The 25,500-nt window shown below is 38.4% G+C and overlaps 1 protein-coding gene and 1 non-coding gene across 32 annotated transcripts in view; one reads left to right on the top strand and one right to left on the bottom strand.

Moving 5' to 3' along the window:
* Dst (dystonin) overlaps positions 1–25,500 on the bottom strand; it is a 456,427-nt gene that overhangs the window by 253,345 nt on the left and 177,582 nt on the right. For 29 of the 31 annotated variants that reach the window (XM_087204914.1, XM_087204925.1, XM_087204898.1 and 26 more), the window contains one exon: positions 6,511–6,572. In XM_087204914.1, the coding sequence (XP_087061040.1) occupies positions 6,511–6,572 (62 nt within the window). Of the gene's footprint in view, positions 1–6,510; positions 6,573–11,743; positions 11,885–25,500 lie in introns of those variants that run through there. The other 2 variants (XM_087204904.1, XM_087204920.1) reach the window with 2 other exon arrangements.
* On the top strand, positions 23,331–23,437 carry LOC147829493 (U6 spliceosomal RNA). Its single transcript, XR_015449045.1, has one exon. It is a non-coding gene; the product is annotated as a U6 spliceosomal RNA (small nuclear RNA).

Genomic DNA, 25,500 nt, shown 5'->3' with positions numbered 1-25,500 from the left:
GGGGAAAGGAAAGAAGAGCCAAAGAAAAGAAGAAAATAGAAGGAAAAAATGGAAACAGCTTTTGTAAGTAAGAAGGGGAAGAGAGGTAGGGGAATGAGGGAAAAAAAAGCAAGATACATCATGCACAGGTACAAATTCCGTATGATAAATGTTATCATGTATGACCTAGTTTTGCTTCAAAAAAAATTCTATACAGCACTGTTGGATGTAAGCATAGTGTTTGGAATTTTCTTCCTGATGAAGAGTCTATCATCACTGTTCATGATGAAAATCACCATTCTATTTAATCATTCTTCTTTTTTTTTTTTGGTACCAGGGATTGAACTCGGGCCCTTGAACTTGTGGAGGCAGGTGGCAGAACCACTGAGCTAAATTCCCCCTCTCCCCGCCCCTTAATCACTCTTCCTGATGAAAAGACATTCAGAATTTCTTAATCTTAGTCTACTATTTACCTACATGAAACCATTTCTTACTCTTCCATATACCTCTTAAAATCTTGAAATGTCAATTATTTTTTCACATTTATAAAAACTTGATTTGCAAGATTTGCTCCTAAATTTTATACTTTGGGACTCTAACCAGATATTTTCCTAAAGGCACACAAACCTTCCTCAATTACATACACTGTTAACTGTATATCACAACAAAAAGAAATTAAGTGTCAAGTCCTGTTTGTAAGGGAAGCAGACCAATATCCAAATGTCAAGTTCAGCTTCCCTCCTTTAACTTTAATCACTCAACTCCAAATTTATCCTCAATAATTCAGTGTATTAGGGCGAGCAAAGGATCTGTAGTCAGGCCAATGGGGAATAATTTTCACTTTCTCCTTAGACTTCTAATATTAACTTACTTAATCCCTCTTAGCCTTATTTTCTTTTTTTTTTTTTCTTAGCCTTATTTTCCACACCAGTCCTAAGAATTAATAGTTGTATGATCTTGGAAAATTCCAGAATCTCTCTGTCCATCAGTTCTATAGTCAATGACAAAGGAATAACAACAAGCAGACCTGTCCATAAGGATTGTTGTGCAAAATATAGTAAGACATGAGAGGGACAGATCCTGGAGTAGGGTTAATGCTCAATCAATATTAGCAGCTATTATTATTAATATTGATAATAACATGATAAAGTACCTAGCATCCAGTTTGGGTTCAATAAAAGCTACTATTGTTTTCTAAATCATTTAAAAATATTTATTGGGTATCCCAAATGAAACTGATGGTTACTGATATACTGATTCATTAATCTGTTACAGGGGTTTTCATAGTGTGCCCCAACTCGAGAGCATAACTTAATTATAAATAAAAACTACCTTGTCAGAAATGCCAATTTTCAGGCCCCGCCCTAGACCTAGTGAACCAGAAGCTCTTGGGGTGGGGTCGAGAAGTCTGTTTTAACAAGTCCTCTGACTGAATCTGATGCACCTGAAGTTTAGCAACCACTGGTATAAATCTAAGGTCTTGGGAAAAAAAATTAGTCATAGATATTAAGAGCCAAAATATCACATTCTACTTTCATAAGTCAATAATTCAAAAATTCCCCTATCTTATCTGTGGCCACAAAAGTAAAATTATCCAACTAGCAACTATCAAGAACACAGACCAAATAGACTTTTTTTCTTTTCACTAAAAGCTACCACAGAGTGTGTCCTCAGCTTGGGAATTTATATTTCCCTCCAGCCACCAAATCAGCAAATAAACAACAGTGTGACTAATTCCCTGAAGTCACAAAGTCATTCACTTTACTATGCAAAGAATATCCTTGCTGTGAGTAAATTTAACCTTTCCAAAAAAACGAAACACACAAAAATGTAAGTTAATGAGTGTCTCCCAAGCAGTAACCAAGCAAGTCGCTAAGCATCAAATGGGGTGTGGTTCAGCACTGGAATCCAGGGCATCTTCCTCTCTAAACATATTTACATATCAATAAATTAAAATTTAGGGAAAAAAACAGGAAAATATCCTACTACACAATGTCATGGATAAATTTGTAAGACAGCCTATCGATGCTGAAGAATGTAATTCCACACTGTAAACAGCCAGTTAGATGGATCCTCCCCAGGGGAAGCACACTATAGCGACTTCTCCAGGCTCGAGTATTCCAAAAATCATCCAAGAGGAATGTTACTCCTCTTGAACCCAGCCTCTCAGTCATGGCTCAAATTCTAATTCTGAGTCCAAGTAAACAATTAAAAGCAATCTTCTAATCTCTGATAATAGTTCAAGTGCTTTAGATAATGTTTCCCCTTCCCCCCTCAGCTAGTCCCTCCCCCAAGGCAAAAGCTAAGTCTTTAGTACAGTTCTCAAATCTCAGGTGTCAATCCTTACATCACTGGGCTGTAATTTCTAGACAGCAAGACAGAACTGCATGTGATTAGTAATAGCAAGTAGTCATATAAGACCCTCTAGTTTATAGAGAGACTGCACCCAGTGTCACAGGGAGAACAGGCATAAAGAAACACTATAAATGATAGAAGAGTGCAGCAACTTTATATTTTAGAACAACTCTCCAGTAAAATCTAGCTAATTGAAGCCACAGGTATTTTCAGTAACGTTCATATTCATATTTTCAACTCATCCACACTCTAGTGCTTCCAGTTTATTTTTTTATTATGCATTTTTTATTTGTACATGTTTACAGTACATAATGGCTACATTTATCATGGCGAGTTTTTACAAGTATATAACACATCTTAATTCTTTTTTGTCCCCTTCCTCTCCAGTCTCCCTGCTCCCTCCAACTCTTGATCTCCTTCCCATTTCCAAAAGCTCTATTTGTTTTTTCTTCAATTCTCTTTAAAAATCCTTTTCCCCTTCCTTCCCTCTCCCACTCTATCTCTTGCTCCCCTTCCCTACTTCCTATTATCTATCCTTTATTATACTCTTTACTTATATTTTGGGTTTCTCATATAGAAGAAACCACACAATATTTAAATTTGTGTGTCTGATTTATTTCACTTAACATTATGGTCTCAAGGTGTATCCATGTACCTTACAAATGCCTCAGGTTTATGGAACAGTAGTACTCCATTGTCTATAAATACCACTCTTTACCCATTCATCTGTTGATGAACATATAAGCTATTTCCAAATTTAGCTATTTTAAATTGTGCTATAAACAAGGGTATGCATGTATCACTGCACTATGATGACTTCAACACTTTCAGGAAGAAACCTAGGTGGGGAATAGCTCGGTAAATGGAATTTCTAGGTTTAGTTTTTTTGAGGAATCTCCATACTGATCTCCATAGTGGTTGTACTACTTTACATTCTTGTCAACTACAATGCAGAAGGGCTCCTTTTTCACCAACAGCCTCACCAACATTTATTATTATTTGATTTCTTGACAATAGCCATTTTTTCTGGAGTAAGATGGTATACCTCAGTGTTGGTTTAATTTGCATATCTGTAATGGCCAGCAACACTGAATATTTTTTCAGGTATTTATGGGCCATCTCTACTTCTTCTGAGAAGTGTCTATTCACTTCAGTTGCCCATGTTCTGATTTGGTCTTTTATTTGGGGGGGGTGTCTAATTTTTTTGAGTTCTTTATATATTCTAGATGTTAGTCCTCTGAGGAATAGTTAGCAAAAATTTTCCCATTCTGTAGGTTGTCTCTTCACATTGTTGGTTGTTTCCTTTGCTGTGCAGAAGCTTTTTAATTTGATATGATCCCACTGTTGACTCTTGGTACTATTTTTTGTGCTATTTTTGTTCAGAAAGTCCTGTCCTACACCTATAAGTTCAAGAGTTTTACCTAGTTTATCTTTCAACAGGTTAAATGTTTCAATAGATTAAGTGATTAAGTGTTAGTATGTTTTAACATTTGGATCTTTGATCCGCTTTGATTTTAGTTTAGTATATGGTAAGATATATGGATCTAGACTCAATCTTCTACATGTGGATATCCAATTTTCCCTGCACCATTTATTAAAGTGGCTATCTTTCCTCCAGTGTATGTTTTTGACCCCTTTATAGAAGATCAAATAGTTGAATGTGTCTGGGCTGTTTTTGCATCCTCTATTCTGATCCACATTTCTGTTTCTGAGCCAGTACCATGATGTTTTTATCAATGTAGCTTTACAAATACAACTTCAAGTCTGGAATTGTGTGTGCCTACTTCTTGGTTCGTATTACCTAGAATTACTTTTGAGTCTATGCTGGTTCCATATGAATTTTTGGACCATATTCTCTAAATCTGTGAAGGATGATCTTGATATTCTGATAGGGAATGTGTTAAATCTACAGTATCAGTTTTGGAAGTATAGATGTTTTGACTATATTGGCTCTACCTATCCAGGAATATGGGATATCTTTCCATTTTCCAATGTCTTCTTCAATCTCCTTTTTCAGAGTGATGTAACTTTCACTGTAGATGTCTTTTACTTACTTTTTTAGGTTAACTCCTAAGTATTTAATTTTTCTTGATGGTAGTTGTGAATGGCATTGTTTTCCTAATTTCTTTCTCAGTGAGTTCATTATTAGTGTATATGAATGCTATTGATTTTGTATCCCGCTAGGAGTCTTTTAGTGGAATTCTAGGAAATTTTTAGTAGAATTTTTTTAGTCTTGCAAATGGTGGATCATGTCATCTGCAAATAATGATACTTTGACTTTGTCCTTTCCCGTATGTATCCTTTTTCTTTCTTTCTCTTGCCTTATTCCTCTGGCTAATTTTTTTTTTCTGGCTAATGTTTTGAGGATCTACTGATACTAGTTTAAATTGTGCTAAAGAATAATACATAAATGTTTCTGCCATCAATACTTTCCCTCGAAACCATGATTTGCAAGGTAAATAACCTGGTCTACTGAGTGTATGAAAAGACTTACAGAGGCAGCAGACACGAATATGTTAACTGGCTTTACTCCTAAAAGTACTGTAAAGGTGGGTGAATCAAACAGAAAACATTCATGCATGCTCACCAGCTTAAGGGCACTTAGTCACGCATACAAGTGAAACCCCAGAACCCTAAACTTAAGTGTAACTGAAAAAAGTCAGAGATGTCTGTTCACCAACAAATGTAAGTTTTTAAAACCAGTCTATTTACTTTAAACAAATGCAATTTTAGCTCTGATAAGCATAAAATAAGGCTATATTAAATTATTTTCTGGAGAAAACGTTGTATTTTTTAAATCCCCACCAAATTTTTTAAGAAAAAATGTTTCTACATACTGATTTAACAGTAACTCCACAAGCATTTCAAAGCTGCACAGGGTCTACCTTTCTCAGTTATATAAACTCTTTACAAGCTGACCACATCAGAATCATACTGGGCATGGAGTATGAGCTATTATACAGCTGTATAGATTATAACTTCCTAAATTTGTCAGCAAATAGTTGAAACTACAAGAAGAGAACAGAAAACACAAAGGACTGGTGAAGACACGTCTGCTTGCTCCAGCTCCTCACTGTCCAAAAGGGCAGAATTACCCAGAACTGAGCTCCTTGGAGTCATAATGAGGTTAAAAGAAGTAATTCAATAACCTTAAATGAAAATTAACAAAATAAAATAAAAATTTTAAAGACAAAATTTTTAAGAATTATTTAAAGGATGAGGACCATGACCCCTGCCTGTCAGTGCTCCCAGGCAGGGCTAGGGGTTTCCAGGGCTTAGAGTGACCCCCAGCACAACTGCACCTCAATGTAAGAGGCAGTCACCCTGCCTCTCTCCCGTTCAACTTTCCCCCCTGCTCTTTCTTTCTTCCTTTCTTTCTCCTCTGATCTTTTTCCACTCCTCTTCCTCTTGCCTTAAGGACTACTTATGATTTCAGTCAAAATGTACAAGGCAGAGAACACACACAGAAGTATGCAGATTTTATTTTATTCTGTTGTATTCATTGTGTTGCTGGGGATTAAACCCAGGGCCTTCATATCAGTCCTTTTTTTCTTTTCTTTTTTTTTTGGTATGGGGATTGAACTCAGGTCCTTGCGCTTACCCAGCTTTCTTTTCTTTATTAATGCAACAAGGTCTCCCTAACTCACCAAGTTGCCCAGGGTGGGCCAACTTGCCTCAGCCTCCCACAGTGATGGGATTAGGGGTGTGCACAATCATGTCTACCCTTAGATTTTACCTGAATGATTTTATTCCCTTTTTCTCTCTCCTTATTCTTCAATTACCCTTTCATTGTTATCACTTCATTTCTTATAGTCACAGAATTTGAATCTTCAGAGAGAAAAAAATCTTACTAGAACTGTAACTTTTCCATCCCCTAACATATAAATATTTACAGATTTCTTCAACTACTGAGATTTATTAGGTCCAATAATAGCAGGTTTTACTAACGTCACAGAATACACTGTAATCAGTGGGTATTTCTCTTCCCACCTCTATCATTACCCACAAACCACACACCACGTAATTATAGATGCCCAAAATGCTATGAAATGTTCTACAATTTAAACTTTTGAGTTGATATTCAAAAGTTGTTCTGCAGAGCTATACAATCAACTACTGCCCAAAAGTCTAACATAAGCAAAACAATTCCAAGATGTAAAAGAAATAAAAACTGACCTTCATGAGATGCTGATTTATCCATTTTGTAAATGTTTTCTTTTGTACTTTGTCCCGTTCATCTAGAAAATTAAAAGAGAGATATATGGTTGGCACGATCTATGCATGGGAAACTTGGTGGTCATGCAGATAAGATAAAATAAGATAGGACATTCAAAAGACATTGTTCAGTGCATCTGAATTCTCTCAAATTTTGACAATTTTAGGCCATTTGTAAGAAAATCTTAAAGGGTGGTGGTCAGATAGGTCTCTTCCTGGTGTTTATCTGCCAGCCTTACTCCACTAACAAACAATGTACTCTCTGCCCATTTGTTGATAATCCACCATCACCACTACCACACCAGGAAGGTCTCTAACCTAAACCCTTCTAGCTTCCAGTGCACGCACATGGAACTCCCCAAAACACTTTAACATATTTACATCCCATTTGCTCTTTCCAGCCATACTATCATTCCCATTTTACAGAAGAAACCCAGTCTCCAAGAGGTTCCAAGAGGTCTCCATAGTAAAGTCTTTATAAAAGCCACAGCCTAACTTCAGACTGGCTAGAAGTGGACCCCAGTTTATTTACTCATTATGCTGCTTCCCTCCTAGATCCCTGTGTTGAATGATCTGATAATAAAGAAACGTTACACCCAGACCCTCACTGCAGTGAGTGATGGTACCCTGATCACTACAGATAGACACAGCACAGAGAAAAGGAGGGAGCAGAGATATATGAAGCTGTTATTTCAAAGGAGAATCGGTCTTCCAACCCCACACCAAGAGCTATCATTTACTATAGTCTTCCTCCCCACTTTGAGGCAGTAATTCACTGCTTTGTTCCCTCCTTCCTTGGTGTCTGAGGATATCTCTTTTCCTTTCCCTGGTACTCTTCTCTCTGTTCCTACCACAGTTCAGATATGCCTCCTCTGTGCCTAGGGATTAAGATAAATGCTGCTGGGGCTGGGGATTTAGCTCAGTGTTTCCGCAGCCTGCCTCAAAAGCTCGAGGACCGGAGTTTGATCCCCGGTACCAAAAAAAGATAAATGCCGCTGTCTTTCCTCATTCCCAAACCTCTCTAACCTATTGTAATATGAAATTTCTTTGAAAATGCTTGCCCTATTTATTAAAAGTATTTATGCTCTTTACAATAATCTGAATATAAGCAAAAATATAAAAACAAATCACCTAGGGACAATATGTGCAAGAGCAGACAAAGATTATGAATGCTAGTATTAAAAAATCAGAAATAAAAAAGTGAATGCCTTATTGTGTAAGTTGGCAGAAGTAGACAGGTAAACCATTAAAAAACACCAAAAAAAGCTAATGCCCACAGGTTCTCAACCTCACTTCACACACAGTAATATAACATAGAAAAACTTTTTAATCTCTAAAAGTAACAAGATTTTATGGAAAAAAAGAATGTTTATGTTGAAAGGACACAGGGAACAGACATTCATTTACTGCTAGTGGAAATGTAATCTGATTTAAATCTTCTATACCGGCACCTTTTAATACATAGCCACTAATCACATATGATTAAGTTTAAACCTGAATTAATTCAACAAAATAAAATTAACAACTCAGTTTCTGAATGGCATTAGTGACAATTCAAAAGCTTAAGAGTTTCATGTAGCTAATAGCTAACACTGGAAAACATAGATACAGAACATTCCCTCCATCACCATAACTCCTATTAGACAGTGCTGCTCTGGTGCAGAACTCTACTGGACAGCACTGCTCTAGAGCCATTTGCCAATCAAGGTACATAGAAAAAATTGAAAATATGTACACCCTTCCCCAGCAAATCTACTTCTAGAATGTATTCTCAAATTATATTCACGGTGTGTACAAAATGTACTATAAGAATACAAATCAAAATATTCACAATAGCAAAATAAATTTTTTGAAAAAACAGTAAGGACATGGGTAGAAATGTTCTAGCAAAGCTACTCAGTGATGGCATATTATTTACTACTCTCCTACACTTAAATGCCAACATGAAGTTTTTAATTTCATGGGCCTTTCTTCTCCGAAGCACCAACCTGAAATCCCTTCCATTTCCTATCACTTCCAGGGAGAAACAAAAAGATAACTAAATATAATCTATCACTTGGTTCTGCCTATAACAAACAGTTTTCAAAAAATGCCCAGAATTCTAGTCTGGTTCTTGACTTATGGTGCTTTAGTTCACGAACTTAATTCATTCCACAATTATGGAAGAGATGGCCATGGTCCTGTTCATCACCTGATGCAGAACTCACAAACAAAAGCAAAATTTTGCCAAACTCTTCGGTTAGCAAACCAAACTGTTTGCAAACACAAGCGTCTGTGAACCGAGGTGCCACTATATGTAATATTTAAAGACTGGAGAAGGGGTTGCAGAAAGCAGGACCAAAAGGTAAAGCCTTGTTAATTCTGAGTATATTTGCTCCAAATTTATGCTAAAATAGTCAGATTTGCCTGATTCCAAATGTAAAATCCCAAAGCACTTTAATAATAACAATGTCAAGAACAACATTAATAATTGTTAACCTATACAATCAGCCACACAGTATTTATTAATTACTGTTGGTCCCATAAGGGGTATCATCTACAACTTATTTATCTTTGTATACCTCATAATAAATGCCACAGTGTTTTTATGCACTCAACAAATAGATGTTCATGGTTTGAATTATGTTTCAGAAAGGACAAGCTGACTCAGGAAAACAGTGTAGAACTGCTTACATATTTATACACGGTAGTGTATAAGGCTATATCTCTTAAAGCAATAATGATACCATAAATGTTTTTTGACTATTGTAAAAAAATTCAGAATGAACCTGAATTATAATAAGTTTATAAGGCAAGAACAAAGAAAGAGATCTGGCAGTCCTCCTTATTGATGCAGATGTTGAACTTCCCTCATTTGCTCACTCATTTAGTCACTGATCAGGTGCTTTGAAGAGCCCAGGGCCACAGTGGTACTCAGACCACCATGCTGGAGAGGAAGAGCATGGGCCTTGGGCTCTGAAGGTCGTCCCCTGAAGAAGACACTTGACAGACAGGCAGTGTGGCACGCATACCAACTGAAAAAGGATGAGAACTCAGTACATTCGCAAGCATGAATGGAGAGGACTCAGGCACTCAGGTGAGGCTCAGAGGGAAAGACAGGTAGCAAGACAGCCACCTGCAGATTTCTCCACCAAAAAGCAATACCAGTTCAGTAATTTAACACTGAAAGAGCCATGGTGACAACCGAGTTGCTTCCACTACCCCAAGATACTGGCATCTTTCAAATGATAGCGCTGAACACACTTGAATCACAGGCAGCAAGCTAGGGAATCCGCTCTACTGCATAGAGTGAAGTTGGACAAGGGATTACCAACAAGGAAAGCCCCATGCACCAGAGTCTAGCACTCATTTCATCATTTCAGCGGTGCTTGTCTAAATTCCCAGCAAAAAGAAAACAGAACAAAAAAAGTACTAATAGTAATATTCACATTATTCCCATCCAATTAACAACCTAGGATGCTAACATTAAATCCTCAATAGAGAAAAAGCATTAAAATATTTTATTAGACATTTTTGTAACTCAAGAATAGACAACTTCTCTATTAAGTTACAAAATACAGGATTAAGGTACTCCCATAACTATCCTCCAAAGTTTAATGTATTTAATCTTTGTGTACTAATATGAACTCTTACAAAACTACTCTATCTCATCAAACTTAATGTATTATATGTATTATATAATAACTCTGTCCTCTTAGAGATTAACAAAATAGATTTCTTATTTTCTCAATTAATAAAAACCAGGCATAAATCTTAAGAAATATGAAAAAGTAGAACATAGGTTCTAAAGACCAGTTGCCTAATTTCTTACCCAAGAAGCTTATCAAGAAAGCTAATTTAGAGCCAGGGATTTAGATCAGTGGTTCCACCTCCTGCTGCACAAGCGCAAGAACCCGAGTTCAATCCCCGGTACCAAAAAAAAAGAAAGCTAATTTAAATAATTTGGCTCCGAGAACAGAGGAAAGATGAACTTAGATAATGTAACTATTAACAGGTTCTTTTGCTCACTGAGTTTGTGTTATGGTTGTTGTTGCTAGACCTCCAAAGCACTGCTGAAACAGAAATGATGCTAAATATCTGGTAGCTATTACTGAGGTAGTATCTGGGAATTATGATGTACAGCTCAAGTACACAAATAAAGTACAAAGCGTGAAGCTAACTAACACCTATCACTCAGCATTAGGAAATTCAGACACTGGTTTCTTTCTTTTTTCTTTTTCTTTTTTTTTTTTTGTACTAGGGATCGAACTCAGGACCTTGCACTTGTGAGGCAGGCAGGGTGCCACTGAGCCACATCCCCGGCCCTAGGAAATTCTGATGACACTGGTTTCTAACAGTAATAACCTAAGCCTTTTCTTTCAAGCCAAGATAAACCCAGAAGAGTCCCAGGGAAGCTCTTTAACATTAGAATGTTTCTGCAGCACCACAATAATGAGAAAAGAATTAATGTGAACTGTCAGTGTATCAACCTTCAAGGGGGCAATTTACAATCAGAATAATTTAAGTCTGGGAAGATTGTGATTTTACCACTTTCCATACACATTATTTTGAAAGGGAGTATTCCACATCACACCATCTAATTTTCCAATTTCAAGTCTCATAGTGATTATTTCATTTCAGTCAGTGATCTCTAACACTGAGATTTGTATTTAGGGCAATGTTGCTACGACAACAAAAAAGGGGGAATGTCATCCCTGTGATCGTAACCAACTCTCAGTTTTACAGACTTCACTTACTATTCTGATATATTATAATCTTTGTCTGTTTGAATATTACTTCATTTGTAGTTTTCAATGAAAATATACACTTATGTTTACCTTAGAAGGTACAACATAACTGAAAATATGTAACTCTGAATGCAAATAATAATAGAATTTAAGGAAAAAATTTAAAAGTGCAGAAAGAGCATTCATTATAACAACCTACACTGACTGGTTTTCAGGAGAATCCAGTCAAAACGCCCTTAGTGTCACACACATAGTAAATACCGCGTTAATATAAAGCATCCCACGCACAACAGGCAGAAAAGTCCTTCCACAGAGCTTTAGAAGTTACCAGGCCTCCAGCCCGATCTCCGAGTGGTGCCCCATGCCCCGTGCCACTCCCACCACACGAGCCAAAGCAGGTAGCAAGACTATCCTTTCCCAGCTCCGAAAACACAAACTTGGCGAGACAGGGAAACCTTACTACTAACCCATGCAGCACATTCGTCCCACCAGCCTTGCGTTCCAGTCTTGATCATTTTTCATGACCTGCAGGAAATCTGTGCAACAGCTCCCAAAACTCTCTCTGTACACATTCTGTGTCAGAGTCCTGCAAACTTTCTCTGTACAAAAGAAAACACTGATGAGACACTCCTACTTGCTAGCTGAAAACTAGTCAACGCCCCCTTTTAAGCAAACATTAGCAAAGCCAGACTCCTCTACTGCTTCCTACAGCACACACACAGCTATTACTAAAAAGAAACTAAACTATTTTCCTTTTAATCTTAAAGCTCTTTATAATAAGTCACTTAAAAACAGAGTTTTGATTCCTTTTTTCTTATGAGACAAACCAATAGGATGTTGGATTTTACATCTGAACTAACTCTACATTCTCTCCCTTCTAACACCCCAGGCAGAATTCCCCTGCAATAAAAACACCCAGCCCAAATTGCTTAACTTTTCTAGATACATGTGCTACAAAGGTGACTTAGAAAACAAAGCTCATTTTTATAGGCTAGACATATCCTTCAGGTATCCTTCAGATACCACTATCAAATATTTCTTTATGCAAACTTAATATATAAATTGTCATTTGGATCTTACAACAATTTTAATTTAGAGCTGTGAAAGCCAGAGTTTGGAGACATGAAGAAACTAGGCCAAGAGCCAGGCACAGTGGTACGTACCACACCTGTAAGTCCAACCACTGGCAGGCTGAGGCAGGAAGAACACATGAACCTAGAAGTTCAAGGCCAGTGAGACCCAGTCTCAAAAAGAAAAAGAAAGAAAGAAATTGGTCCAATGGGTAGGTAAGGAACATAATGGAGGCTAGATACTGGGAAGTAGGAAGAAAGTGTTCAAATGGGAAGGGGAAGTGGGGAGGGAAAAAACAGAATGGAAGAAAAAAATGGAAACAAATGTAAATGGGAAAGGGAAGAAGGGCTGAAGGGAGGAAAGGGGAGAGAAATGGGAAAAAAGAAAAATAAAGATATATTATGTACAGGTACAAATTCCCTATGACGAATGTGATCAATATGTATGACAAATATGTAATAAAAAAATTTTAATTAAAAAATTAGTCCAAAATCTCATAGCATAAGTGAAACCTTAAATGTGATTCTAAAACCTACTCTTTTCTGTCAGATAGTAGACCTCCTAATCTAATAATGCAGGAAAAAAACAAAAAATCTTCAATTTATGAGATCTCCACTTACGAACAGGAATAAATAAATGAAGTAAAAAACTGAGAACAAGCAGTAGACCAAGCGCCTTCAGCAGTCCTGTTTATTTGAAATATCAGACAAAAGGGCCTTCCTGAACAGAAACTCTGAACTATAACTCCAAACAAGTAAAGTGATCACTATGTTCACAATACAGGCCAGCAAATCTTACGTGCCAAGGGGAAGGTCCCACAACACTGCTAGATAGGAGTTCGTGGGGGTACTCGGAAACATCCTAATGTGATATGTAATTCTGTTCTAAAAACACTAGATGGATAAACCAATCAGCTGCTGTAAGTCTAACAGCCCTTAAACACTTCCTTGAAGATGGCCTAACGCTGCCAACATCTGGTAAGAAGTTCAGATGCACTCGTCAGTATCTGAATCTCCTCTACAGAGAAGCCTCGGTCTGCTCACCACACAGAAAACAGGGTCAGAACAACAGTGACAGCCCTAGGAGAGCCCCTCACGTCTGCAGCTGTCCCCACGCATACCCATGCAGCACATCCATACTGCCTCTCACGCTCAGAGCTGCCCTTGAGATTATTCAAACTTAGATGAGAAGGGTAGGATCCCAAAGCTGTCAAGAGTAGGGTATGCAGTTTGCCAAAGCATATTCAGTATCATAATTTCACACTTGGAAAACAAAACTCTAACTTTTAAAAAATGAGTTAACAGCAAATAAAAGGTAAACCTTAGCCTCACTGTGGTACAGACACAAAATAGATGGGATTTACCTTGTGCAGATTAGGGATAACAAAGAGTAAGGGAGGAAAACCACAATGTTTTACTCAGAGGTTTCATCAGAATTTAGAACAGGGAGGAGACTTCTGCATTTATCAATAGGGATCAAATGTGAATTTTATTTATTTTTGTGTTGGAGATTGAACTCAGAGCCTTGTACATGCTAAACTCAGTCTACCACTTGGCTACCCCCCAGTCTAAAATATATTTTAGTGTTATAATATTTTAAATAGCATGTAAAAAGTATACTTATTTATTGGGTACCATGTGATGTTTCAATATATGTACACATTGTATAATGTTCAAAACAGGATAAGCATATATTTCCTCTCAAATATTTATCCTTTCCTTGTGGAAACAGTCAAAATCCTTCTAGGATTTTTGAAACAGTATATACAGGCACTCTCTTGTGCAACAGTGCACAGAACTTCTTGATCCTGTCAGACTGCAACAGTACCTGTTGAGCGAGCTCAGCCTCCCACTCTGCTCCCTAGCCTCTGTAATAACCTTCTCCTCTCAACACTGGGTAGGGGCGGGGCTGAACTCAAGGCCTACTGCAGGCTAGGCAAGTACTCTACCACTGAGCTATAGCCCCAGCACTTTAAAAAAATTTGATTTAGAGACAGGATATCACTAGCTTGCTCAAGTTGGGCTTTAGCTTGTAGTCCTCCTGCCTCAGCCTTCCAAACAGCTAAAATTGCAGGCATGTGCCACTGCACCTGACATCAGAACAACCTTTTGAGATTCCATCCTTGGGTGGGATAATGTGGTGTTTGTCTTTCTGTGCCTACCTAGCTTACTTCATGATGACTTCCAGTTTTACTCACACTGTCACAAATAATAAGATCTCGTGTTTTTAATGGCTGAAGAATATTCCATTATGTATAGTTGTCACATTTTGATAGACAATTAGATTAATTTCATTTCCTGACTTTTGGGGGTGTGAATTTTGACAGTTATAAATTTTGAAAGACCAAGAAATATCTTACAAAAGGGTGGAAGACAAGGGGGAGAAGGAAGGGGAAGAAAGAGGAAGTAGCTGGGTGGTGGTGGTGAAAAAATATGGGAAGGAGAAGGGGATCTTCTGCACCACTGCCTACAAATAGCTCTGCAGTACAATCCAGGGAAAGTATTAGAAATGAATGGCTGTAAGATTTTTAGCATTATAGGAGGAAAATAAAGTGACAGGAAAAAGTAGCTAGGGTCAGTATGAAGGCCAGATCTTGAAAGGAGTGGATACTGCAGAACTGGTGCACTGGGAGCTAGGGAGGATGGATCCAAGTGACTGCACAGCACCACCTGGCCCCTCAAAGTCTGGCCTCAGGCCACTTGCAGGCTCCCTGCCCTGCCTCACCCAAGCAACACTTCCACTGCCCATGTGACTCAACCTGCAACCGCAGCTTCACTCCCATTTTAATTGAAAAATATCAGCAAATATTCCCATAGAAACCTTGTTATGGTTTACTTCTATTAGTACAGAACTACAGCTGATGCTCATTTTCCAGTTAGCCCAATTCCTCTCTGCTGGTCTTGTGACTCACTTGTGTGGGACAGCAGACATAGAAGATGCTACTTAACAACTCTGAGCCTCAGTCACAACCTGCCTGCCACCCACTCACCCTCCGTCCCCACCTCACTTTTGTGAGTTGTTTTTGGGCACTAGGCACAAACCCAGGGCTGTGATCATGCTAGGCAAGCACTAACCCTGATTTCCACCCCCTGCCCTACCACCTCACCTATGTTAAAAGGGGTGTCTCATTAGAACAACCCCAAGTTACACTATGAAGCATTCAACCTAAAAAAGTTCCCAAAATGTAGGGCTGCAATGAGAAAAGCATGCTAACATGGTACCTGCCAGGGGTTTCTCAGCTCAGTTTCTCAGTTTCTCAGCTCAGCTTGCCCTTTCTCAGGGCAAGGCCCGTAGTTCTTGGGCCACAGCTCACCTCACAGTAGTGCTCATCTGCAGCTATGGTTGTTCTTGACAACAGAGACTCTCATTCTTGCATGATCGAAAGAAATATTTTTAGATTTTCTTTTACATTTCAAGATTCTATTGTTCGTGGCTTACACAGAATTCTTCCTCCTTTGTAGAAATTAAGAGGATGTAAAGATTCCAGGGTTGTCCCTTTCTTAGTACTGGTTTTATTAATTTAAATTCCCAGTGTTGATTTTTAATTTTTTTATAACCATTATTTGTTAGTCTATGAAACTAAACAAAGTAACATTGATTTCTAAAGCAATCCATCTTAATCAGGGCATAATCAATGTACAGCTTCTGTGCTAGATACTAAGTATGGTTAAAACCGTATCTTAAAGGAGCTACTGGCCTATCTAAATTATAGTCTTCATTAAGAAGCTTTATATTTTCAAAAACCATTCATCACTCTGCCAAAAAGAAACTGAAGATGGGGGAGTGGTTCAAGGTAAGGCTAGAACTAACAATCTCAAACATCAGCTCCAATAAAATCTCTAGATTTATACTACCTAGAATTACTGGAAGAAATTATACATCATCAGAAACGTGAAAAATTTTTAAACAAAATTATTTTTAAAAATACCAAAAAATGGGCTGGGGATTTAGCTCAGTGGTTTCGCTCCCTGCTGTGCAAGTGTAAGGACCCAAGTTCGATCCCTGGTACCAAAAAAAAAAAAATTATTGTTTTAAAATAGTTGGGTGGGAAGACTTTCAAAACAAATTAAAACTCAAAAGAAAATGAACATATAAAGGCTAACAAATTTGACAAACTACTGATATAAAAGTAAACAAAATTTTCCACAGCAGAAAATATCTGCTCCATACATAAATACCAAGAATAGATTAATAACTCCTACTAATAAGAAAAAAAGACAGTTTTTCCTAAACAAATAGTATGAACATACAATTCGTAGAAGGAATACAAATAACCATTAAAGATATGGAGAAATATTCAACCTCCCTTCTAACCAGGGATGCAGATAAAGAAAATGATTTCATATTGGCATAATTTATAACAATGGCAACACTTCATGCAGAGAAAAGTGGAATCTCAAATTACTGTAATGTGGATGTGTAAAATGGCAAAGACTTTTTACAGAGCAATTTGCAGTATCCATTATAAATTAAAATGTACATACTTTCTGAACCAATAATTCCACTTGTAGGATATTAAAGAAATATTTGTGTATATACGATTAACATAAAAGGATGTTTACTGTAGCAAAAATTTGAAACAATTTAAATGTCTATCATTAGGAGACCTGATGGAGTTACAGTTCTCTAAAGTCACAGAACTTTTTTTTTTTTTTTGAGAAGGTCTTGTAGTTCGGGGTGGCCTTAAACTTATTATGTATCCCAGGTTGGCCTCCAACTCCTGGTAATCCCAGACATCATCATGTCCAGCTAATCTTATAAATTTTTTTTTTTAGTTTTTTGACACAGGATTTCACTATGTAATTCAGGCTGGTCTTGAACTCACTATGTAGCCAAGGCTGGCCTCGAACTTGCGGCAATTCTCCTGTCTCAGCCTCTTGAGTGTTGGGATCATAGGTTATGTGCTACCACACTCAGCTTAATCCTATAAAATTTTAATGAAAGAAAATCTACATATACTTCAGTGACATGAAAAGCATTTCCAAAACAGTTAAGTGACAAAATGCAAAATAATATATATACAAAATATGCATATCATAAGAAAGATAAATTCCATTTTAAGAGTGGAAGCTGGGGGAGAGGGTCGGTAGGGTATCATTCCTAGTTCATGCCACATTTCTGTATTACTAATAACTGCAACTTTTAAAGTGTTTTGAGTTCACTGATCCATTCATGTACTGAATTCTCTGGTAGACTCCATAGAAGATAGAGTAATAAAAGGGCTGAGACACAGGCCCAAGGCCCACCAGGTGTGAGACACAGCTCTGCCCTCAGGCAAGGCCAGGTCCTCCGTGTAGGTGGCTGCAGGAAGGAATGAAAAAGGGAGAAGGGAGGGGCAAGGGGACAGCTGCTCCTGTGGGATACAAAATGATGAGGCTGCAGAAAGTCTCGGAAAGGAGGGAGAGTCACTGGCTGAGAACATTCAGAAATTAACTGCCCTGCTTAGAGGTCTCCTTGTTCAAAATGTGACAGCCAAAGAACAAAATGCAGTAGGGTTGCAGAGGGATCTGTCACAGATCCAGAAAGAGGATGGTTAGAATGTGCTAGGGAAGCAGGTGACACAACAATAGGTGCCATCAGTCTCTGCCCGCAAATGCTCTTTTGTGTATCTGCCCACCAGCCACACACCAGTCAATGACCGCAACCTCCTGTCACCGCAGCTGCCTGTCAGCCGGTGACCAAGAGCACTGGTGGCTGGGAAAGGAAGTGTGGGGTTCTGTTCCATAAAGGAACTTACAGGCAATCATTCTGATGGCTGGGCAAAAATGGAACATAAAACTCTCATAATGTGCTGTTAATTGACTTTCTCCTACATGAACATCCTGAAGTCCTATGAACATAAAGAAACTCTACATTGCTACACTAAGAGTTGTCTATGATCTAACTTCTCTAGATCCTAGACACTGTAAAGAATGGAAAGTTTCTGCAATGCTTATCTATATAATACTAATTTTAAGAAATTAAACTTGTTGTAAAGTTTAAAAGATGAAAGATTGATGCAATCTGAAGAGAAACCAGAGAACTGTTGTACAGTTTAAAATGTCAGTCTTTCCAGATTTCTGGAAAGTCTGATTAAAAATACATCCCCCAAACACAAAGATATAAATTGATAAAAACAAATTAAACAAACATTATTTCTACATTATTTATATGTAAGATAAGGCTACTACATTTATGAATACCTTAGAAAATTCTGGTTTAAAGTCTTTAGATTTGAAAACTTTTACAATTATAACTACTACATATAAATAAGGAAATCAGTTCACTTTGAAATTCAAATTAACACAAGATACTCTCAAAAGTAGAACCTCCACTATCTCAGATAAAACATAAACAACAAAATACAGTGAATACACATGGCATCTCAAGCCTCTTTAAAATTGTTTCTGAAAGAATCCTATTTCCTTTTATGCTATTTCCTGTCCCAAAGAATGCCCTCTGTAGACAATTTTGGCTAACGGAGGCAGCTATGATAGAGACAAACAAGACTTAGGAGTTGGAAGGAGGACAAGGGATCTACACAAATGTGGGTTTGAATCTTGGCATCAACACTGGGTAGCAATTTCAGTTTGAGAAAGTAATTTAACCTCTGTCAAACACAAATTTTCTCATCTATAACTAGAGCCACCTTCTTCAGATACCCTATCACTCTATTATTATAACCATTAAATACAATGATACAGTTAAGTAAGATGGCACAGTACTGGTTTTCTAATCACTTTAATCAATAACAAATATGAATCAAGTACCTGCACCAAGTTACTATGCTATGCATGGAACTTCACATCATCTCACAATAATAGCTACCACTGTGTTTATCACTGGCTTTATTTTACTAATTTTTTTTAAAACTAAATTTCAGAGTTCTTAATCTAGCCCAAGGTTTCTGGAAGCAAAGAAAAGCGATGCTAAGGTTTGACCCAGATTTTGTGATATCTTTTCCACTACACAAGAACAAATAGTAGGGGTGAGTCAGATTCATATAATCTTCAACATCAAGATACTAGGAAAGGACATAAGACAGATGCTCTTGGCTTTTACTATACCAAATCCGGAAGAAAGAAAACTAAAATAAAATGTCCTCAAGCTGCTAAGGAATCAATTCCCTCAATAAACTGCATAAATGCCTCTATTTATGAAGGAATTGGGGGAAAGGCACAGAGAAATTTTTCATTCTGCTCAAGGTGAAAGTGTAAATCAATACAAGGACAAAAAATAAAACTCTGGGAGTCCTTGTCCATCTTTCTGGTACCAGACTGCAGGTTACTGTATAATGCAACACTCTGTTCACCTTGAGTATAATCGGTCTTTCTTGATTAGGTTGATAGATACTATGACTTTGTCAGTGTCCTATGGAACAAAACGAAACATACTTCACTACTTGGTCTAACATTCACCTTATTCCATTTTTCATGAAACAGGCTTACAAAGAATTCATAGTCTTTTCAGGTAGTTGTCTCTTATTTTCACCCAGGTTTCGAGACTATATTCTCAGGTTGTGAGGCCACACTGACTCATGGCAGTGGAAAGCACAGGCCTGATTCGCACACGTATAGCACTTCTCACTCCTATAATACAACAAAGCCAGTCACAGAGTGAATCAGCAGCAGGGAAAAAAGGTTGTGTCTGGGCGTGCTTCACAAAGGAGGTGGCCTCCCATCCAAAGTTTCTTCATTAAATGAGCTTTACACCTGGCAGAGACAACTGCTTTTGCCCCAGGACCACCACGTTGGGCTTGTGGGCTTCAGAAGCCACTCCCTAGCTGACCCCACCGCACCCTAGAAGGGCTCTGCCAGCCCCAGAGACTGCACTTCACCCCCTGTGCAATGGTGGGCAAAAGCAAAGGCACTCACTCAGGCAATGGCCTGGCCACCACAGGCCTTCTCCCTAAGGCTTACTTCCTCCGGTGGGAAAGAGCCTCCCACCTGCCCAGCTAGGGAAACACGACTGGAGAACAGATGGAGACAGTCACAGGAGAAGAGGGCTCTCCTCCAGTTCACCCACTAGGCAGTATCACCCCGGGTGGCTCATCTCCACACTTCAGTGCTCTAGAGAAATCTTTCCTATCACCCACATGCACCGCCTAAAAACCAGAGGCCAACTGTGAAAACATGGATACTCTTCTCAGATACCTTTCCAGACATTTTCAAACTACTCTAGGCATCTTTACTGACTACTATTTGAATAGTGGTCTAATCTTTTAAATTCCACATTCACTCCTGCCTGTCTCCATGAGAAAGGAATGTTTTCTTGAAGGTGAGTGGGTGGACCAGTCAATGTATTTGTCTTTGTCCCCACATTTTTATTAATGTGTACATAAATTATGTAATGAAAGTCAGGGCTAGGAGGACAAGGAATGAATGATGATGTGTGATACACATAAGGAACTTTTTCTCCTAGGTACATCTAGGAGACAGAAATAGGTACCTTGAGTTAGTGCTAATGGGGGCTCTACTGCAACAACCTTCAGGAATAATCAGAAGTGTTTAAATGTTTGCACCGTTCATGTGTTCCTCACTACAATGCTGGACATGTGTACGTTGCTAAATGCCAGGCCTTGCCCTAAGATTTCACATCTTCCTACTGCAAGATGATAAGGAAACTGAGGCATTGAGGAGTTGATCATTTTCTTAAGGACAAAGAAAACTGAAAACTAAACTAACTAGAGATAACTGGGACTCAAACCCAGGCAGCTGGACCAAGAAGCCTTTCTCTTAAACTCTGATTCTACAGACTCTGGAGTAGAATCTAAACATCCAAAATTCAGACTAAGATTTATATGACATTCATTTCAACATTAAATACAATTCTTGCCTGATGTTTATCAGCTATTGTTATCAATGTTTATTAGCTATTGTGAATTATTAGCTACCAGTAGAAAAATGTGAAATATACAAAAATAGAAAAATAAGTCAGCTGTGGTGTGGATACAAAAAGATTCTCTCACAGACAGCTAAATTAGGCTGAGACCAGCCCAAGACAGAGCAGAGATGCGGCAAACCAGGCCTGTGGTTGAGGGCTGGGCTGAGAGAAACGAGGCCCCGAGATGGAGACACCACCACGGCCAGGCCTGTGAGCCACCCCGAAGGGAAACAGCAGCTCAAAGCTGTGCTGTAATCAGCACCGTAGGCCCAGTGAGCCCGAAACATGGAACAAACATGTATTCAGATGATCAGAACACGCCTACGCTCACTTCTGCCCCTTCCAGAAATGCCTTTCTCTCTTTTTTTTTGGTAATGGGGACCGAACTCGGGTCCTTGTGCTTGTGCAGCAGGCTGCGGAAACCACTGAGCTAAATCCCCGACCTCCTTTGTCTTTTTACTCCCTGCCACACACCCTGCATTTGTAGTAGGTCAGTGTTAGCTAAGCAACTGTACTTATAGTCCTACAGGTTGATTGTAGCTTGATGCAAAGGCAGCCAATGATGTGATTTTACTGAATAACCCCCCAGACACAGTGCCTCAGCAGCAACCCCTTTTCAGGACCCCTTCTGCTTCTCAGGAGCTTTCTCCCTACTCTTCACCTCCTCTGTCCCCTACTTCATTCTTCAGAGTCCTGAGACAGGAACCTGGCACATCTAACAAGTTGGGAGTTATTGCCCTGAGCACTTACATATTCATTAATTAAATATTGATGAAGTCTGGTAACATGTGAATGCCTATACTTCAATATCAGTAGGGGAAAATATTTAGTAAAAAAAAAAGAGTATAATATCAGTGATTAAATCTAGGTAATGAGATTATAGATTATTTTATTTTAATCTTTTTTCTTCCAATTTTTCTTCAAGGAATATGTAATGTTTACAACAAGGGTGGGGGGTAGGCCATGGGTACTGTGATATTTTTTGTTTTTAAGAACTTTTCAATTTGTAAAATACTTCTAAAAAATGCTCCTAAAAAAACAACTTATACCTTCCTGGCTACTGCTGGTGGCATCTTGAATATATGGGATTAAGCTGAAATCCCAGTCTCAGATGACCACTTCGAATACTGAGCAATCTTTCCCCAGAGGCAGCCACTGGGTCCCTCAGAGGACAGGGCACTCCCCACCCTGCGGCCACCTGAGCGTGCAACAACCTCTGCCCAACCACTGAGATGAAATTTATAAAATAAAATTTACTTCAACGGCCAGAGGCATGCCTTAGGAATCTGTTCCTGTCCAAACCTATTCTACAAGATAAAAGAAGGGATCGGGGTGGGGATTTAGCTCAGTGGTGCTGTGCCTGCCTCACAAACTCCAAGGTCCCGAGTTAGATCCCTGGTACCAAAAAAAAAACAAAAGAAAGGATGAGGGTGGAATAGAGAAAATAGGGAATTTTAAACTTCAGGTATCACCTGGCACCTGGTGACTAAAATGCTCAAAGCAAATCACTAAAAATATCTATAAACCCAGCCTACTTTTTAAATACAAATCTCTGTAACTTAGTAATGACCTGAACTGCAACCCTATAATGTTTAACAATATACAGATATAGATATTTAAATCAGGTGTGGTGGCACACACCTGTAAACCTAGCACTCTGAGAGGCCAAGGTGGAAAGATCACAAGTTTTAATCCAGCCTGGACAAGTTGGCAAGACCCTGTCTCAAAATAAAAACGAGCTAGGGCCAGGTGTGGTGGCACACACCTGTGATTCCAGCACTCGGGAGGCTGAGACAGGAGGATGACTGAAAGTTTGAGGCCAGCCTGGCCTACATAATGACTTAAAGCCCAGACTGAACTGCATAGCGAGAACTTGTATCAAAACAACAACAAAAAACAAACAAACAAGCAAACAGACAAAAGAGCTGGTGATATAGCTCAGAGCAAAGGCCCTGGGTTCACTTCTGAGTATGAGAGACAGAAACAGGGTGACAGCAAGAGAGAAAGAGAGACAGAGACAGATAGAACCCTGTGACTGTACTAAACATATTAGCAGGTCACCGCAATTTAAACCTGTTCTTCTTTTGTCAAAAGCTAGCCCTTCTTAAGAAGGTAGCATTTGTGCTCACTTTGGCAGCACATATACTAAAACTGGAACGATACAGACAAGATTAGCATGGCCCCTTTGCAAGGATGACACGCAAATTTGTGAAGCATTCCATATTTTTAAGTAACAAAATAGATGCATGAGGCTCTAGAAAAATTCAAAGCAGAAATAATCTCCCACATAACTACAGAGAGGGTGAGCAGAGTGAAAGACATGATTAGAGGCTCCAGAACAGAAACAGATAAGAAAATAGATGAAATCAGAAACATGCTGGAAGTCATGAATGCCCAGCATAAGAAAGAAATGGAAACCATGATCGCCCAACATAAGTAAGGAATGGAATCCATGAAACAGATTCAAAGAGATATTCAGGAGATTAAAAACTCCATTGAAAGTATGCAGAACAGATTAAGAGAATCTGAAGATAGAGTATCAGATATAGAAGACAGGATTGCGGTGAAGGACCATGAAAACAGAGATCTCTTCAAAATAGTAAGGGACCATGAGAAATCAATCCAACAGCTGCTAAATGATGCAAAGAAGAATAACATAAGACTGATAGGAGTCCATGAAAAAACAGGAGAAAGGACAATTGACATAAAATAACTGTTCACAAAAGTAATAGTAGAAAACTTCCCAGAGGGAGAGAATTGGACATGCAGATAAGTGAGGCATATAGAACTCCAACTAGCCATGATCAAAAAAAATCTACACCTAGACATATAATAGTCAAGATCCCAGAAATCCAAGAGAAGAACAAAATTCTACAGGCAATTAGAGAAAAGAAACAAATCACCTACAAAGGAAAGCCCATCAGAATCACGGCACACTTCTCAACACAAACCCTCAAATCAAGGAGAGCTTGGAGTGAAGTTATTTCAAGCCCTAAAAGAAAATAACTTCCAAGCTAGACTGTTGTATCCTGAAAAATTATCTTTCAAAATCGAGGGGGAAATTAGATACTTCCACCACAAAGAACACCTGAGAAATTTCATGAACACCAAACTAGCACTCCAAACACTTTTAAGCAATATCCTAGAAAAAGACAATGAAGGTCACAATTCCATGAGGCCCAACAGAGGGAAGCCACCAGGCAAGGTAAGACACTAAAGGGAAAGGGGGAAAAATAAGAAATAAAAGAGCCAACAACAGTAAAACATCATGACAAGGATGAGTCAGTATCTATCAATTATAACTACTAATGTTAATTGCCTCAATTCACCAATCAAAAGAAATAGACTGACAGAATGGATTAAGAAGCAAAACCCAGCAATATGCTGTATACAAGAAACACACCTAACTCAAAAGGGAATTCATACACTGAAAGCGAAAGGATGGAAAACAGTTCTCCACGCGACAGGAACCCAGAAAAAAGCAGGGGTAGCAATCTTATTGGCAGACAAAGTAGATTTCAAACCAAAACTAATTAAGAGAGACAAAGATGGTCACTACATCCTTGTGAAGGGAACAATCCAAGAGGAAGAGATGACAATCCTAAATACATATGCAACAAATACAAATGCCCCAACTATACAAAACAAATATTAAAGGACATGAAAAATCAAATAAGCACTAATACAATTGTATGGGGGACCTCAACACCCCTCTATCACAAATAGATCATCTAGAAAAAAAACGAACAATGAAATTCTAGAACTGAACCAAGCTATTGAACAAATGGACTTAATAGATGTTTACAGAGTGTTCCACCCCACAAAATTGGAATACACATTCTTTTCAACTGCACACAGGTCATTCTCCAAAATAGACCACATGCTAGCTCATAGGACATATCTAAGTAAATGTAAAAGAAATGAAGTCATCCCCTGTATATTATCAGACCATAGTGCAATAAAATTGGAGGTCGATAACATAAGAAACTGCAAAAGTCGCAGAAACACATGGAAATTGAATAACACCCTCCTGAACAGCCAATGGGTGACAGAGGAAATTAAAGAAGAAATTAGACAGTTTCTACAAGTAAATGATAATCCCAGTACAACATACAGGAATCTATGGGACACAATGAAAGCAGTTCTACGTGGGAAATTCATAGCACTGACGGCCCATATTAGGAAAACAGAAAACTCAGATAAATAACCTAATGCAGAACTTCAAGCTCCTAGAAAAAGAAGAACATAACAAACCTAAAGCTCGTACAAGAAAGGAAATTATAAAGATCCG

This window comes from Heterocephalus glaber, unplaced genomic scaffold, assembly GCF_053883595.1.
Source record: "Heterocephalus glaber isolate CG9 unplaced genomic scaffold, H.glaber_assembly_v1.0 deba00000594, whole genome shotgun sequence".
In the NCBI taxonomy this organism is placed as follows: domain Eukaryota; kingdom Metazoa; phylum Chordata; class Mammalia; order Rodentia; family Bathyergidae; genus Heterocephalus; species Heterocephalus glaber.
Note: the sequence above shows the minus strand (reverse complement) of the source record. Positions and strands in the feature narration are given on the sequence as shown.